Source organism: Narcine bancroftii, chromosome 1 (assembly GCF_036971445.1).
Source record: "Narcine bancroftii isolate sNarBan1 chromosome 1, sNarBan1.hap1, whole genome shotgun sequence".
NCBI lineage: Eukaryota > Metazoa > Chordata > Chondrichthyes > Torpediniformes > Narcinidae > Narcine > Narcine bancroftii.
The window spans coordinates 381,274,944-381,290,634 of NC_091469.1; the positions used below are offsets into that span (position 1 = coordinate 381,274,944).

At 40.8% G+C, this 15,691-nt stretch overlaps 1 protein-coding gene across 7 annotated transcripts in view; it reads right to left on the bottom strand.

The window, feature by feature from the left end:
- Positions 1 to 15,691, bottom strand: part of LOC138751328 (oocyte zinc finger protein XlCOF6) — a 67,241-nt gene that overhangs the window by 11,841 nt on the left and 39,709 nt on the right. For all 7 annotated transcript variants that reach the window (XM_069913489.1, XM_069913494.1, XM_069913491.1 and 4 more), the window contains one exon: positions 13,410 to 13,652. In XM_069913489.1, the coding sequence (XP_069769590.1) occupies positions 13,410 to 13,652 (243 nt within the window). The remainder of the gene's footprint in view (positions 1 to 13,409; positions 13,653 to 15,691) is intronic.

Here is a 15,691-nt window from a genome sequence, read left to right on the forward strand (position 1 = left end):
AGGTAGACACATGTTTCCAATCTATCACAGCTCTAAAAGATGGAATTAGATTATCAACAAGAACTAAGTGTATTTATAATGCACGTTATGTTGCAAAATATTCCAAGGCTTTTCACAAGTTTAACTAAGTCATATTAGACCAAATGATTAAACAGGATGCCTTAAAAGGCCAATGGCCCAATCTCTGGAATGTTCCTTCTAAAATGTGTATGATCCAGTGATCACTGGGGGATCAGAGGTATAGGGGATAAAGCAAATTTAAGTTATTGGGAGTCACATCTCAGAGATCTTTCCTGGACCCAACACACTAATGGCATCAAGAGGAAAACACATCAGCACCTTGACTTTCTCAGGAGTTTGCAGAGGTTTGGTATGACAATGGACATCCTGGCAAATTTCTACAGATATGTAGTGGAAAGTGTGCTGACCAGATGCATCACAGTCTGGTATGAGGTCAACAATATCCTCAAGCGCAAGGCCTGAAAAAAAAAACCAGTGGATACAGCCCAGGACATCACAGGCAAGCCCTTGCCACCACCTTTCTCCAATACAGAATCTCAACCCAAGGCCCAGATCTATCCTTCTCCATAATTAATGAAACTAATGACATTATGGTCACTGGATCCAAAATTTTGCCTACACATACTTCTGTCACCTGACCTGTCTGATTCCCTAATAGGAGATCAGGTACTGCATCCTCTCTTGTTGGTACCTCGATAAATTGATTTAGAAAACTTTCCTGAACATATTCGACAAACTCCAAGCCATCCAGCCCTTTTACAGTATGGGAGTCTCAGTCAATATGTGGAAAGTTATAATCTCCAACAATTGCAACTTTCTGTTTCATCAGTCAGCTATAACTCTACAAATTTGCTCCTCCAATTCTCACTGACTATTGAGCAGTCTATAATACAACCTGATCAGTTTGGTCACACCTTTCCTGTTCCTCAGCTCTACCCATATGGTCTATGTAGACAAACCTTCAGGCAGTCATGTCTAACCACAGCTGCGATATTTTCCCTGACTAGAAATGCCACTCTTCCCCCTTTCAACTCTCCCCCTCTATCACGTCTGAAACACCGGAACCCTGGAACACTGAGCTGCCAGTCCTGCCCTTCCTGCAACCAAGTCTCACTTTTAGCTATCATGACAGGCTGCAGGAAATCATGCAAGCAGGTTGACTAACAGATGTGTGAAGGAAATATGGCTGCTCATTTAATAGCAATAACAAGATTTCAATCTTGATAATAATTATTATTGCAACTGGCAGTGCATAACCAACGAGCGGGCTAGTTAAATGATGGAGGCATCAAGGTGAAACTTCTTAAACCATTCAGAGTGATTATCCTGGGGGGGGGGGGGAAAAAATCAGCTCAACTCATAGGACATATCAGCAACTGGCATTTTGCCCTTTCATAAGCCATCTATTGCATTCTACTCCATGACATCAAAAATGTCCCATTTATTTAATAAATTGGACTTTCCCTGACTGACATTGATAAAGCCTGCACCCATATCACCTCCATTTCTTGGACTTTTTGCCTCCTCTCCCCCAGCTAGGCATCCCTCTGGTCTTCATTCACTTTCCTCCCCATCATACTCCACATTCGTTACATTATCTTCTAACACTTCAGCACAATTCAACCATGTCTTCCCCTCTCCACCTCTATCTGCTTTTCACAGGGACGATCCTCTCCGAGATACCCTGGTCTACCATTTCCTTCCCTTCCACCCCTTTAGACACTTCCCACTGAAACTACAAAAAGTTCAAAACTTGTCCCTACAAAAGACATAAGAGCAAAAATAGGCTATTCTTTCATTAAGTCTGCCTCGTCATTCAATCATGAGATGATCCATTCTTCCACAAAGCCCCACTGCCCAACCTTCTCCCCATAACCTTTGATGCCCTGGCTAAACAACATATCAATCTCTGCCTTAAATACACCCAATGACCTGGCCTCCACAACAGCCTGTGGCAACAAATTGCACAGATTTACCGCTCTCTGGCTGAAGAAATTCCTAGACATCTTTGATCTAAGACAATACCCCTTAATCCTGAAGTTGTGCCCTCTTGTCCTAGACTCTCCCATCACCTTTCAACATCTACTTTCTCCACACCTTTCAACATTCAAAATGTTTCAATGAGATTCCCTCTCATTCTCCTAGATTCCAACGAATACAGGCCAAGGGCTGTCAAACATTCCTTGTATGATAATCCTTTCATTCCTGGAACCATCCTAGTGAACCTCCTTTCAACCCTCTCCAACATCTGCACATCCTTTTTTAAATGAGGAGCCCAAAATTGCTCACAATACTCCAAGTGAGGTCTCACCAATTGCCTTATAAAGCCTCAGCATCACATCCCTGCTCTTATTCTATTCATCTTAAAATGAATGCCAGGACTGCACTTCCCCTTTTTTCAGGCTATCCTGCACGAGGACTCCTAGGTTCCTTTGCATCTGGGTATTTTAAATTTTCTCCCCATCTGAAAAAATAATATGCATGTTTATTTTTTTCTACCAAAATGAATGACCGTACACTTTCCCACATTATATTTCATTTGCCACTTCTCTGCCCATTCTCCTAAACTATCTAAGTCTCACATGTCAAACTCTGGCCCGCGGGCCAAATTTGGCCCGCGATATAATTATATTTGGCCCGCAAGATCTTTTCAAAAATGTATTAGAGGTGGCCCGCCCTGCAGCGAGAGCCGATGCTGTTTTTTGGTAATGTCACCCCCACCATCCTCCCCCTTCATTGCACATCCTTCCCCATTGTAACACGAGAAGTCTGTCGATGTCATCAGCTGGCAAGCCGGTTGGAAGGCTCCCCGCACAACCAGTCACTTCTCCCACCTGTCGAGTGGTGCGGCGGATTGGCGAGCGCCTGTGATTTCCTGTCGGCGCGACGGGCATGGCAGGCTGCGCATGGCCCCCGGGCAGCGCGAGCCCCGCGCGACTGGCATCGGACGGCCCTTCCAAAGCGCGAGCGCATTTCTCCCGGTCGCCACGGCCTTCAGCGTTTGCACCCGCGCGGACCCCAGGGACGGCTGGTTCAGCCCTGCACGTGAAGAGAGAGATGGTGGCTGTCCGCAAAGACTGATCGGGAGCGCGGTGGGCCTGAGTGAGTGGGTAAGCAGGGGTGGACAGAGGGTGTAGGTGAGGAGTAATGGGCAGGGTAAGTTATGGTGGTGCGAGGGGCAGTTAGAGGGAGGGATGAGTAGAAGGAGGGGTGGATAGGTAAGAGGTAAAGGGGAGGGGCAGGGCGAGTAGCGGAGAGGTGATTAGAGGGTGAGAGACGGGTAGAGGGAGGAACAGGTTGAGGGGAGAGGCAGTAGAGGGGCGTGTATAGGATGGGGTGGGTAGAAGCAGAGCGAGTGGAGTGAGGGGTGAGTAGAGGTTGGGTAAAGGACTGGTCAGGTAGAAGGATGGTGGGTCGAGGGTGAATAGAGGTCTAGAGCCTGAGGAGTGAGCAGGAAATGCTGAGTCCTGATGCAGGCCAAAATGGACACAGCCTGTGAATGCTGACTACATCTCCACAGGGACCAAATAGGTTTCCCTCAGGTCAAGCAAAGGGTGAACTTGAGCTACCTACTCCTGACCTGTAACATTATCCTCCTAAAGTTATATCCTAAAGTTTAACATTACATATGTTGAAAGAAGAGAAAACATGCAGATGTTGTTGAAAATTTTCAATAAATATTTAGTTCGGCCCTCAACTTAGTCCAAGTTTTTAATTTTGGCCCTCCGTGAATTTGAGTTTGACACCCCTGATCTAAGTCCTTCTACAGCTTCCGTGTTTCCTCTACACTAGCTGCTCCTCCTCCTCCTCCGACCTTCATAGATCTGCAAATTTGGCCGCAAAGTCATTAATTCCATAATCCAAATCATTAATATACTGCATAAAAAGAAGTTGCCCCAACATTGACCTTTGTGGAACAGCACTAGCAACTGGCAGCCAATCAGAATATGATCCCTATATTCCAACTCTCTGCTTCCTGCCAATCAGACACACTCTACCCTTGCTAGTATGTTTCCTGATATACCATATCAGGGTTAGGGTTAAGTAGCATCACCTGTAGCACCTTGTCAAATGCCTTTTGAGAATCCAAATTCACAACATTCACTGCATCTCCCTTATCCAGCCTGCTTAGTACCTCCTCAAAGAATTCCAATAGATTTGTCAGGCAAGATGTTTTCTAAAAGAAACCATGCTGGCTTTGGCCTACCCTGTTATGTGCCTCCAAGTGCCCCGTAATCTCATCCCTTGCAATCGACTCTAACATCTTTCCAACCACTAACATCAGGCTAACTAGCCTATAATTTCCTTTCTCTGTCTCCTCCTCCCCCCCCCAACCCCCCATTCTTGAATAGTGGGGTAACATTTGTGATTTTCCAGTTCTCTGGGACAATGCTAGAATGTATTGATTCCTTAAAGATTATTACCAATGCCTCCACAATCTCTACTGCTCATTCTTTCAGAACCCGAGGGCACAATCCACCTGGTCCAGGAGACTTATCCACTCTTAGATCATTCAGTTTTCTGAGCACCTTCTCTCTTGAAATATGCATTCACTTCCATTCCCTGATACTCTTCAACATCTGGTATGCTACTAGTGCAAAAAAAAAACTCATTTACTGTATTTTCACTCATATAATGTGTACATGCACAGAAAATCATAAATTGAGTAAAAATATTTTTATATAGTGCACACATGCATATACCATGCAGGTTTGGCGCCTCACAGTTTGGCGGGCAGCAACCTCCTTTGAAGAGGACCGCAGAGCCCACCTCACTGACAAAAGGCAAAGGAGGAAAATCCCAACATCCAACCCCAACCCACCAATTTTCCCCTACAACCGCTGCAACCGTGTCTGCCTGTCCCGCATCGGACTTGTCAGCCACAAACGAGCCTGCAGCTGACGTGGACTTTTACCCCCTCCATAAATCTTCGTCCGCGAAGCCAAGCCAAAGATAGTATTCTACATTCAAACTTATAAGAGCAATTCACATTTACTTGGGACATGAGAGAAACCACATTCCATAGTCCCTCTATCTTTCACAGTTATTCTCCCACAATTAACACCCAATCAACTTCCCCCAGAGATGTCAATCGCCTATGATATAGATGTATCCTCTTTCAACACGTGAATAAGCTTTGGAGAGGAGTCAGTTAATAGATTGAAGACAAGCTTCAGAGTTAAGGAGGATTTTAATTCTGTCATGATTTAAAAACCCTTTCATAAAAACCTATCTTGTTAAAAATAATGTGGAATTGAGAATTTTATGGTTTGATTTGATGTAATAAGGATGATTAAACTGATGCCATAGGGCAGAATCCTCCTTATGTCTCAGATCAGAGGCACTTGATACATTAATCACCTTCTCAAAGGGATAGGTCTGGGTGATTTGCCACAATATCCTGTTTCTCAGAAAAGCATGGTACTCAGGCCAAGAGGATATTCCCAAAATCAAAATTTCCCATGCCTATTATAAATTGGTCATTATTTCAATACCATTATCACATTACCATGCTCACTATTAGATTTCCACACTCGCTATAAATTGCCGGTGCATCTTTCCCACGCCCACTATAAATTGTGCACTTTCTTTCAACATGTAAAAATATTCCTGTATAACGTGCACACCCATATAACACGTGGGGGTTACCTGGTTTGTAAATAAAACGCATATAACACACACTTTAAATGCATTAAAATATGGTAGTTCTTCTGAAGTATGTAGTTCTCCTTGTCTCCCATTATTATTTCTACAGCATCATTTTCTAGTGGGCCTATATCAGGGTGGTCAAACATTTTTGGTTGTGGGCTGCATACAAAAAAATATAAGGAGTCACAGGCCAAACAATATTATGCATGGCAGTTTTCAACCAGTTACACTGCAAGAAAAACTGCATTTTTTTACACCAGAAAACCCCTGTGCCATTGAAAATTATTTTTTAATCAAAATAACTATACCACACAACCGAACAGTTTAGCTGTTGACATTACAGTAGATTATCGATGTGCTTACATATGTATTTGCTGATCTTAAATTTAATTTAAATGAATACAATAAAACTCTTAAAAATTTTCATTCAAAAAGAAGTGGAAAATAAAAGGCTGGATGCAAAATAAGAGCAGGGGAAAAGATTCAGAAAGAGATAAAGCAGTCTCCAACATTTCTACACAACTCTTAGCGAATATAGCTCATGGCCCAAGGGTCCACCTTAATGATTATGATGCAATGCGTAAATCTGTAGATATGCTATTAAAGATAGGCTACTAAAATTAACAGATTCCTTGCAAATTGAAGAAATACAGTTCCCCTTGAATTCTGTGAAAAAGTATTACATTTTCCACCACGTCTTAAATATTCATCACTCCCTTACTATTTTCCATCTTTTCGGTTCTGCCATGCTTAATCAACTGAGGTAAACTTTTTAAAATTGAGGTAAACTTTTTTTAAACTGAGGTAAACATTTTCATAGATGAGTAACATTTCAAAAGTCAGTCTAATAGTTGTTCAAAATGTCAGTGACACCTAGTGTTGAAACTAAGAAGTGAACTGTAGCCTCATAATTGTTCAAAATGGACGTGAAATCCAGTGTAGAAACTAAGAAGTGCAATTTATTGCCAGAGACTATGTTCTAATGGGCGAGTTAAAAATGGGCAATGGGCTGACCCAGGGACCATAAATTTGGCCACCCCTGGCCTATATCTACTCTCATCACTTTTATTCTTTATATAGTTAAAGAAGTTTTTTGGATCCTTTTTTCATATTACTTGCTAGCCTACTTTTATACTTCATCTTTTCCCTCCTTATGAGTCTTTTATTACCTTCCAAAAGTTTTTTTAAAACTTGCAAATCCACTTCTTTCCATTAATTTTTGCTTTCATGTTGGATTTGATTTCCCTTGACAGCCATAGTGGTGACACTTTTCCTTTGAATATTTCCTTTCTTTTGGTATGTATTTATTTTGCACCTTCCCCATTTCTTGCAGAAAATCCAGCCATTGCTGCTCTACCATCTTCTCCATTAGTGCTTCCTTCCAATCTACATTGGCCGGTTCCTCTCTCATGACATTGTCATTCCCTTTACTCCACTGAAATACTGATACATCTGACTTTGTTAAATCTCAAATTGAACTCAGTCATATTGTGAACACTGCCCTCCTTATGATTCCTTTACTCTACGCTCTCAAATCACTTCTGGTGCATTAAACACCCAATCCTGTTTAGCCGATCCCCTTGTGAGCTCATCAACAAGCTGTTCTAAAAAGAAATCTCTTAGGCTTTCTACAAATTCTCTCTTGAGATCCTGCCCCAACCTTGTTTTCCCAATCTACTTGCATGTTGAAATCTCCCAAGCTAACATTGCTCTTCTGACATGCCATTTCTCCTCCCTCACCTCCATCCAGAGCAACAAACAGACCTCCCAGCTGAGCCAGAGCTTTACATGCACATCAACCAACCTAATCTATTCATTTGGTGTTCTTGCTGTGGCCTCCTCTTTTTCCGTGAGACCAAATACAGATTGGGTGACTGCTTCCTTGAACACCTACAGCTGGTCTATGCATCTAAACTAAGTTTCCTGTATCAAACAGTTTCTCACCCAACCATTCCAACACAGAAATGTCTGACCTCAACCTCAACTGCACGATGCTAAACGTAAACATTAGGAATAACAAATCATATTCCTCTGGACAGCAATAAAATCAAAGGCATGAAGATCGATTTTTTTTTCCCCCCAATTTTAAGCAACTCTTGCCTATATCTGGTTCCAATGTTTCTATCTCTTCTTTACCTCCTTTTATTTCCAATTTCTTCCCACCCCCAGTGGTCTCAACTTCTACCCATTCTCGTGCTCTTCCCCTTGGCATATTTGATATCACCCATTCCTAATTTCAGATTTATTATCAGAATATATACATGACATCACATACAACCCTGAGATTCTTTTTTCCTCCAGGCGCAGCAGAATTACCACTAGTTGGTAGTACAAAAAAACTGTACACAGCATAAACATGCAAAGAACTGTGAACAGATAACAAATGTAATAAAATTGTGTTATACAGAGAACAAAAAGAAAAATCAATAAAGTGCCCAAGTAAGAGTCCTTAAATGAGCCTCCGACTGAGTTTATTGTTGAGGAGTATGATGGTGGAGGGGTAGCAGCTAAATAAAAGGAGGTAAAGAAGAGATAGAAACATTGGAATCAGATACAGGCAAGAGTTGCTTAAAATTGGGGGGGAAAAAAAATCAATGTTCATGCCATTGATTTTATTGCTGTCCAGAGGAATATGATTTGTTATTCCTAATGTTTACATTTAGCATCGTGCAGTTGAGGTTGAGGTCAGACATTTCTGTGTTGGCGATGAATCCTGACCCAAAACGTTGCCTGATCACTTCTACCTATGGATTCTACCTGACTTGCTGAGTCCCTCTAGCTTCTCATTGTTTGCTCAAGATTCCACGATCTGCAGTTTTTGTGTTTCTCATGTAAAGAATCAACTTGTTTATCTTGTGAAAAGTTTTCTGAGGGACATCTGTTAAAGACCATAACTACATCTATCTTGTATATCCACACAATAAGAACCAACTGGCACAGCTTGCATTATGATACATTTTCTCCTTTTTGAGCACAGAATCATCTTGGCCTTTTGAAACCTAGTGGCCTAGATTTTGCAGTTTCCAAAAAGCCACCTCCTCTTACCATCAATCTACAAACAAAAAGACGGATTTTACAGAGACTGAGAAACATATATAGTAAAAACCTCCGCTATCCGGAATTCAAGCAAACGGCAGCTTCAAGCCACTTGCAAAAAAAAAGTTGCAGAAAATGAAAATAGGTAAAGCACAAGATATACTGTAGGAGCATAATAGGAACTGTTGATGAACATTCTGAAGGAAAGCACGCTTTAACTTGAGCCAATGGAAGCAGGCAATGGGGCAACGATTTGGCGAGTACTAAAAGTGGAAGGGGAGAAGAAGACAGCATTGAGTGCTCCTTGGAGGCTGATCCTGGACGATCTTGAGGCTGTGATTCAAAACAACGATCGATACAGGGCATGTAGTCTAAAGGAAATTATTTATGAGGATAAAAAAGGGACCAAGCAGTGAACCTGATAATCAATCCAGCCACTCATTGTACAATGACCGCCAACATTGAGACACTTGTGCTTCAGTCCACCGATTACAATGCATAGCTGGGCAGTGGTACAGCAGCAGCTCTCAAGAAGTATCAGCAGCCTGTGATTTCAGGAGGAGGTGGTAAGAATGCTTAGATGACCCACTGCCCATTTTGGTGCCACACAGAAGAATAAACAACACAGACAAGCCAAACAAGATAAAGAATGTTCTGCTGAGCAGCACAGCCTGTTGGAGGTTGCATCCAACATGAGAAAGAGAATGAAAATGACCAAAATCAGAGGGAGTCGACCAATAAATCACAGGCACCCCTTCCAAAAGTCAACCCTTGGATGAAGAACAACATGATCACTGCTTACAGTGTAAGTTTCAGGAGACAGAGCCCTAAAGTTCAACCAAAGTAATCAAGGCAAACAAGCTGAAGACAATAAAGAAAACTAGAAACCCAAGTGACTTCAGTTAAAAAGTCATTACTTTTTACTGTCATTGATTCGGTAGTTATGTAACATGTAATCTCAGGCAATTGGAAAATTCACTTATCCAGCATCTATGAATTCCCTTAGGTGCCGGATACCAGGGGTTTTACTGCAATTTGCATGGTGCCCTTCAAGTCACAGTCTTCAAATGTATCTCCTGTGACTTAATTCTGAGATGCAAATTTTTTGCTTTAAAATCCATCTCCACCTCCCTTGATTCCTCTTCTTTAGTCCTAATTATTCATTCAATTATCAATCCTCCAGGCATTTTATAAATTTTATTAATGTTGGGAGTAAGTCACAATTTACAGAGCTCCTGCAAAATGTATTAAGTATTATTCAACAGCAATCCTATTATTGCATTATAGTTGGCAATTCTTTGAAGTAACAGGGGTGGATTTAAGTGTTGAAATGCCTAACAAGAAGGTTAAAAGTAGAGAAAGCATGCAGTAGCCCCAGAGGCCTACCTCACAGATTGAAGCCTGGGCCTCACTTGATCCTGTCTCCCCAGGCAGCTCACTGTCAGACTAGGTCACTGACCTTGAACCACGAAAGCTAGCAGTGCTGATTGAACTTTGTAAAAACATTGTAGAAACCATTAAAATGGAGATAGTAATATGTATTTGAGAAGAACTGGCTGCCCTTAAATGCAGAACTGCAGACTGTAAAAACATCATTTATGGCCACAAAAGTCACCACAAACACCAGACTGAGAGAAATTCAAGATACTGTTGGGGAGATAGAATGTTCATGTGCTCAATGCAAAAGAAAATTTAAAACTCTCACCAATTATATGATAAAACTGGAAAACAGATGTGAGTATTTGGAAGCAAAGTCCCAGAGAAATAACATCAGGATAGTAGGGGTTCCCAAAGTAACTGACAGAACTAGTAAAAGTCCAGTATCAGCTTTAATAAAAGAGGTGTTTGGACTAGATGAATGTCCACTGGTGGACTGAGCACACTGCACCCTATGGCTAAAACCAGGGCTGAGGGAGCACCCACTGCCAGACTTCACATCCGTGATTGCGTGGATGTCCTATGCCATGCCAGAGAACAGCATGAGGTAAAACTGAAGAGAATGACGATCTCAGTTTTCCCTGATCTCACTGTGAAAGTGGCCTGAGCCCAGGCAACATTCAATGACATCAAATCGGAACGGCAGACCCTGCAGGGGGTCCGATACAGGTTAATCTACCCAACCAGACTACAGATCACTTATGGCGATGAGGGAAGGATTTTCTCTATGCTGAAGAACCTCAAGACATTGAAAAACAACTGATTAAAGTGCGAGTGCAATGGGGTGCTGCCACTTGTAGGGCATTCTTATTTTAATTTGCAGTTACCAAACTTGTTAAGTTTGTTAAGGCGGAGCTCCAATATAATATGGCATTACTACTGTTAAATTTATACAAGAATTTATTGGGCTGAACGATGTACAGCTGACCAAAGTGAACCATAGAATAATTACAGCATATTAACAGGCCACCTCTGGCCTTCTGGTCTGTGCCAAACCTTTTTTTCCCTAGTCCCACTGATCTGGACCCAATCCATAGGCCTCCATACCCCTCCCATTCATGTACTAATCCAAATTCTTCTTAAATGTTAAAACTGAGTCCGCAATGTGCCAATAAAATTCACAGGAGGGATGATTAAGTTTCTGTTCTACCCAAGATCACTCTCCAAGTCCTTAACATTTCAGGACAAGGATGTTTGGACCACATGAATGTAAATTGTTGTCCGCATGGCTTAGTCTTAACATGGGGATGAGTACAATAAGTATGGGGGTGTGTATGCAGATTTGTTTATGTATGTTGGGGGAGGGGGTTAGAAGGGGACCACCTTGGTGCATACACTCAATTAGGGCAGAACAGCCCACAAAATCTAAATGTATAATCCAATGAATCTAAACACTCTTGGCAGGGGGGACACCTGTCAGACTTTTCAGTGGGAATATCAGAGGAATGGGAACCCCTCTCAAAAGATCAAAAACTTTCTCCCATCTGAACAGGTTAAATGGAAATTGAGGAGAAACAGTGGGAAGAGGCTAGTGACAGAATTTATTCTACCACCTGCTGCACTTGTTTGGGACTCATTCAGTTCAAGGTGTTACATAGGGTTCATATTTCAAGATCCAGCCTGTCAGCCATATATCCTGAAATAGAGGACAAATGCAATAGGTGTAATGGCTTCCCATGCCACCTAAGACACGTGTTTTGTCAGTGCCCAAAAATTAAGGGTTCTGGAGCAGAGTCTTCAACACACTATCCGAAATATTTAAAGAAAATTTGCAACCCTGCCCGTCGATTGCAATATTTGGAATCTCTGACAACTCCCTAAATTCCCTGCAGAAAGACGTGATACCATTTATGTCCCTATTAGCCAAGCATCTAATCTTGTAACACTAGCAGTCTGATAGGGGTCCTTCTATTACACAATGGATTAAGGATATCAGTTTCTTTATTAAACTGGAGAAAATCAAATACACATTTAAAGGGTCCACTGGAAATTTTTTCCACAAATAGCAACCTTTTATGTGTTTTTTTCTTTGAATTATGAGTCCTTATGGAGTAATAGACTAATGGTGAGATGATTGTACTAGCACAATCGGTAATATACAGATGATACTGTCAGCAAAGATGCCAGTGGTCAGGGAGTGGGATGTCCACATGTGTATCTGAGGGTTATGTGAACGTTTGTGTGTATGTGTGCTGGTTTTTCTGTTTAAAAAAAGAAAAAAAAATAGGAGCACAATGTATAGCTGTTTAATGTGTAAAAAGTTGTTTTTGATGTTCAATGAATACATTTTGAAATTTTTTCTAAAAAAAATGCTTCCTAATGGAAAATCTAAATATAGTACTACAGGTGCTGAAAATCTGCAATAAAACAGAAAGTGATGCAATTACTCAGTGGGACTGGCAGCATCTGAGAAGAATATCATCGAGCTAAAATGTTATGTCAATGACTTTGCTTTCTCTCCCCAAAGGGACTGTTCTTCTATATGTCCCAACACCCACTCGATTTCTTGTGGCATATACAGCAACAGTCAGAACAGCAAAAACTACGAGTGCTCGTTTCCCAATTTCCAGAGATCCAAATATTTCTTCAAGGTGAAGCAGCAGTTTACTTGGTTTACTTGTACTTCCTCTATTTTTAGTACACTGCATTTAGCACTTACTGTATTGTACTCTCTATACTAAAAAATATGGCTCCCAGTGGCCTCCCATTTTAAACCCATACTCCATTGCCTCATGGTCTGCCATACCGAGGCCACCTGCAAATTGAAGGAACAACACCATCTTGGAAGCCTCTAACCTAACGGCATTAATATCGAGTTCTCCAATTTCCATGAACCCCTTCCCCAGGTCTCTCTTTCCCTATTCCTCTGTCTTCTTTCCTCCATCTCCATACCTACTTCCCTTCCTTCTCTGAAGCAGAAAGCTACCATTCTTAGCTCATTGCCCTCTCCTGCTATTATTTCTCAGCTGCTTTCTCTTCTACCCTCCCTCTTGCATCCACCCCCTTACCAACCCCTTACTCGTTAGCCTGTGCTCCTACCCCTTCCTTCCTCATTTCCTCCTCCCGACCTTTTTATTTAGCCCCCTACCCCTTTTTTTCCCTATTCTTGGCCAGGACCTAAACATTGGTTATCTTTTACTTTCTATGGATGCTATGTGATCTGTCAACTTTCTCCAGCACATTTGTGTATGCACTTGACCATAACATCTGCACATTTTCTTGTTCAATACCATTATTCAGTATTTCCTAATTTGCTGCATTATTACCTGGTACAAATGTTGCAGGCAAATTCTTTGCTTACTTTCTTTTTCTTAATTTGATGCTCTTTTTCTTCATGTCTTCTCCTCGTTGGAGGATTTTCAACCACTCTCCTCTTTACTGTAGTCTTCTGGTGGGCTTGTCTGTGGTGCTTATTCTTCTGTTGCCTGCACTTGAATGTCCGTCCACAAAGCTGGCAGAGAAATGACCTCGACTCCTTGTGCTTTGCCATGTGTTCCTTCAGTTCAATTCTGACAAAAACAAATAGCTTCCTTTAATGAAGAAATAAAAGTGGTTTCTAACCCCCTTATGTAAATTGTGTATTAAAGATCCTTAAAATAAAAGAAAAACCCAGTGATATTTTGGTAAACTGGATTTTTTTAATTGCATTTTTCCTTCTTTTTTGCCATTAGTATAACTTCTCGGTGACAAACTTCCAGTTAAAATTTATGGGGGCCAATTCAGTAGACACGGGATAAGTACGTGGTTCAAATCTCTCGGGGACAGATTCACCAACATACCACCTACTGTTTCAATTCTCCACATAAAATTTAAAATGTCATTGAGTAGAAATGGATAGCATCCTTCTTTGAACAAGTTGGTCCCATTCTTCCCAAGACTTGGATGTAATGAGCCACAGAGCCATTGTGGTAACAGCAGCCAGTAATGAAGTTTCCAATAAGAAAAAACTTGTTCATATTTCTTGTGCAGAGAAAGATTAAACCAAATTGGGGTTAAATCATAGGGACAGCATTAGGGGGTCATTTTAGAGGCTGTATGGGCAAGGTATCACATCAAAACTAGGCAATATTGGACTCTGCTCTGGAACATGATAACAAGACCACTTAGACTTAGGACCCAGTTGTTTAATGTCCTGTATGAGGTGCATTTTAGAATCAGTATTTAGAGTTCTTGAGTCACTTTGGGAGTAATTTAGGGCAAGTACTGGACTGTCATTGGTTCAGTATCAGGGAGTTTTTGCAGGATGTTACAGGGTATTTTAGAGAGTAGCGTAGTCCTTTTGGGTTAGCATTAGGGGTCTCTTAGTGTCAGTAATTGGAGTTTTTCTAGCATCCAAGTCAGTAATGGGGGTGCTTGAGGAAAACTGTTGTTGCCCTCTCTGATTTAGAGGCAGCTGAGTATCTATCCAACAGTAAGGTCCCAATGACACTGGAGTGATTTTATTATGACCAGCAAATTAATTGGATATTTTATGCTGCAAATTAAAAATGTAGTATGTATATTTAACATACAAGAATCTTGTAAAGCATTAAAAGGAAAAGATAATTATAAATGATAATTTGCAAATGTAATCTGGTTAAGCAGGGTTTTACGTACCAGTTAACAGAACTATATGCAACAATATGACTGTGAACAGAAACAGAATGTATAATTTGGGTTAATAAACTTCACATTATGCCATTCACCAACCCAAATCATTAACTCTGTTCCTTTCTCAAAATGTGACATCTATGTCCTATTTCAGAATTTCCACATCTGCAATATTCTGCTTTTGCAGAAACCACCAAGATTTTTAATGATACAAAACTTTTTATTTGAGAAGAGAATTAAAAATTATGATATAAATGGAAAACTGAACAATATTTAATAACAAGGGTAGATTAATTTGAATATTTGTTTCTCAACAAGCCATGGAAAACAAATAAAACTCCAGATACTAGAATCTGAAAAAAACGGAAATGCTAGAACAGTGGTCTCAACCTTTTTTCCCCACACCACACACATACCACTTTCATTAATACCTTTTCAAAATATTTTATTTTTGATTTTCATAGACTCAAAAATTCAAACAACCAACACAATCCCTTTCAACACTATTTATTTCCCCCCCACACCCACCACCCTACCCCAAAACATGTGATCATAAAAATTATACAGATACAAATACTAGTGGGGTCCATAACCCCTACAGAAACGTAGGAAAAACAACAAGGATGACTAAATAACAAGGGTAAGGAATAAAAAGAAAAAACTAAAAACAAAACTAGAAAAGTACATTGTCTGCATCATGTCCTACTTCTTTAATTCCACTCATTTCCCTGCTGGGTTGGATTGTTACAGTGCCCATAGTTCAAAAGGTGAGGGGGGAGCAAGTCAAATCTGTGTGCCAAGGTATTTCAAATAGGGTTACCACATTCTAATGAATGTGTCATATTTTCTCCTTAGATTGTATGAGTTTTTTTTCCCAAGGGAATGCAATTTTGTATTTCCATATTCCATCGTGTGGTATTTAATTGGGAGTTGGGCTTCCACTTAACCACAATACACT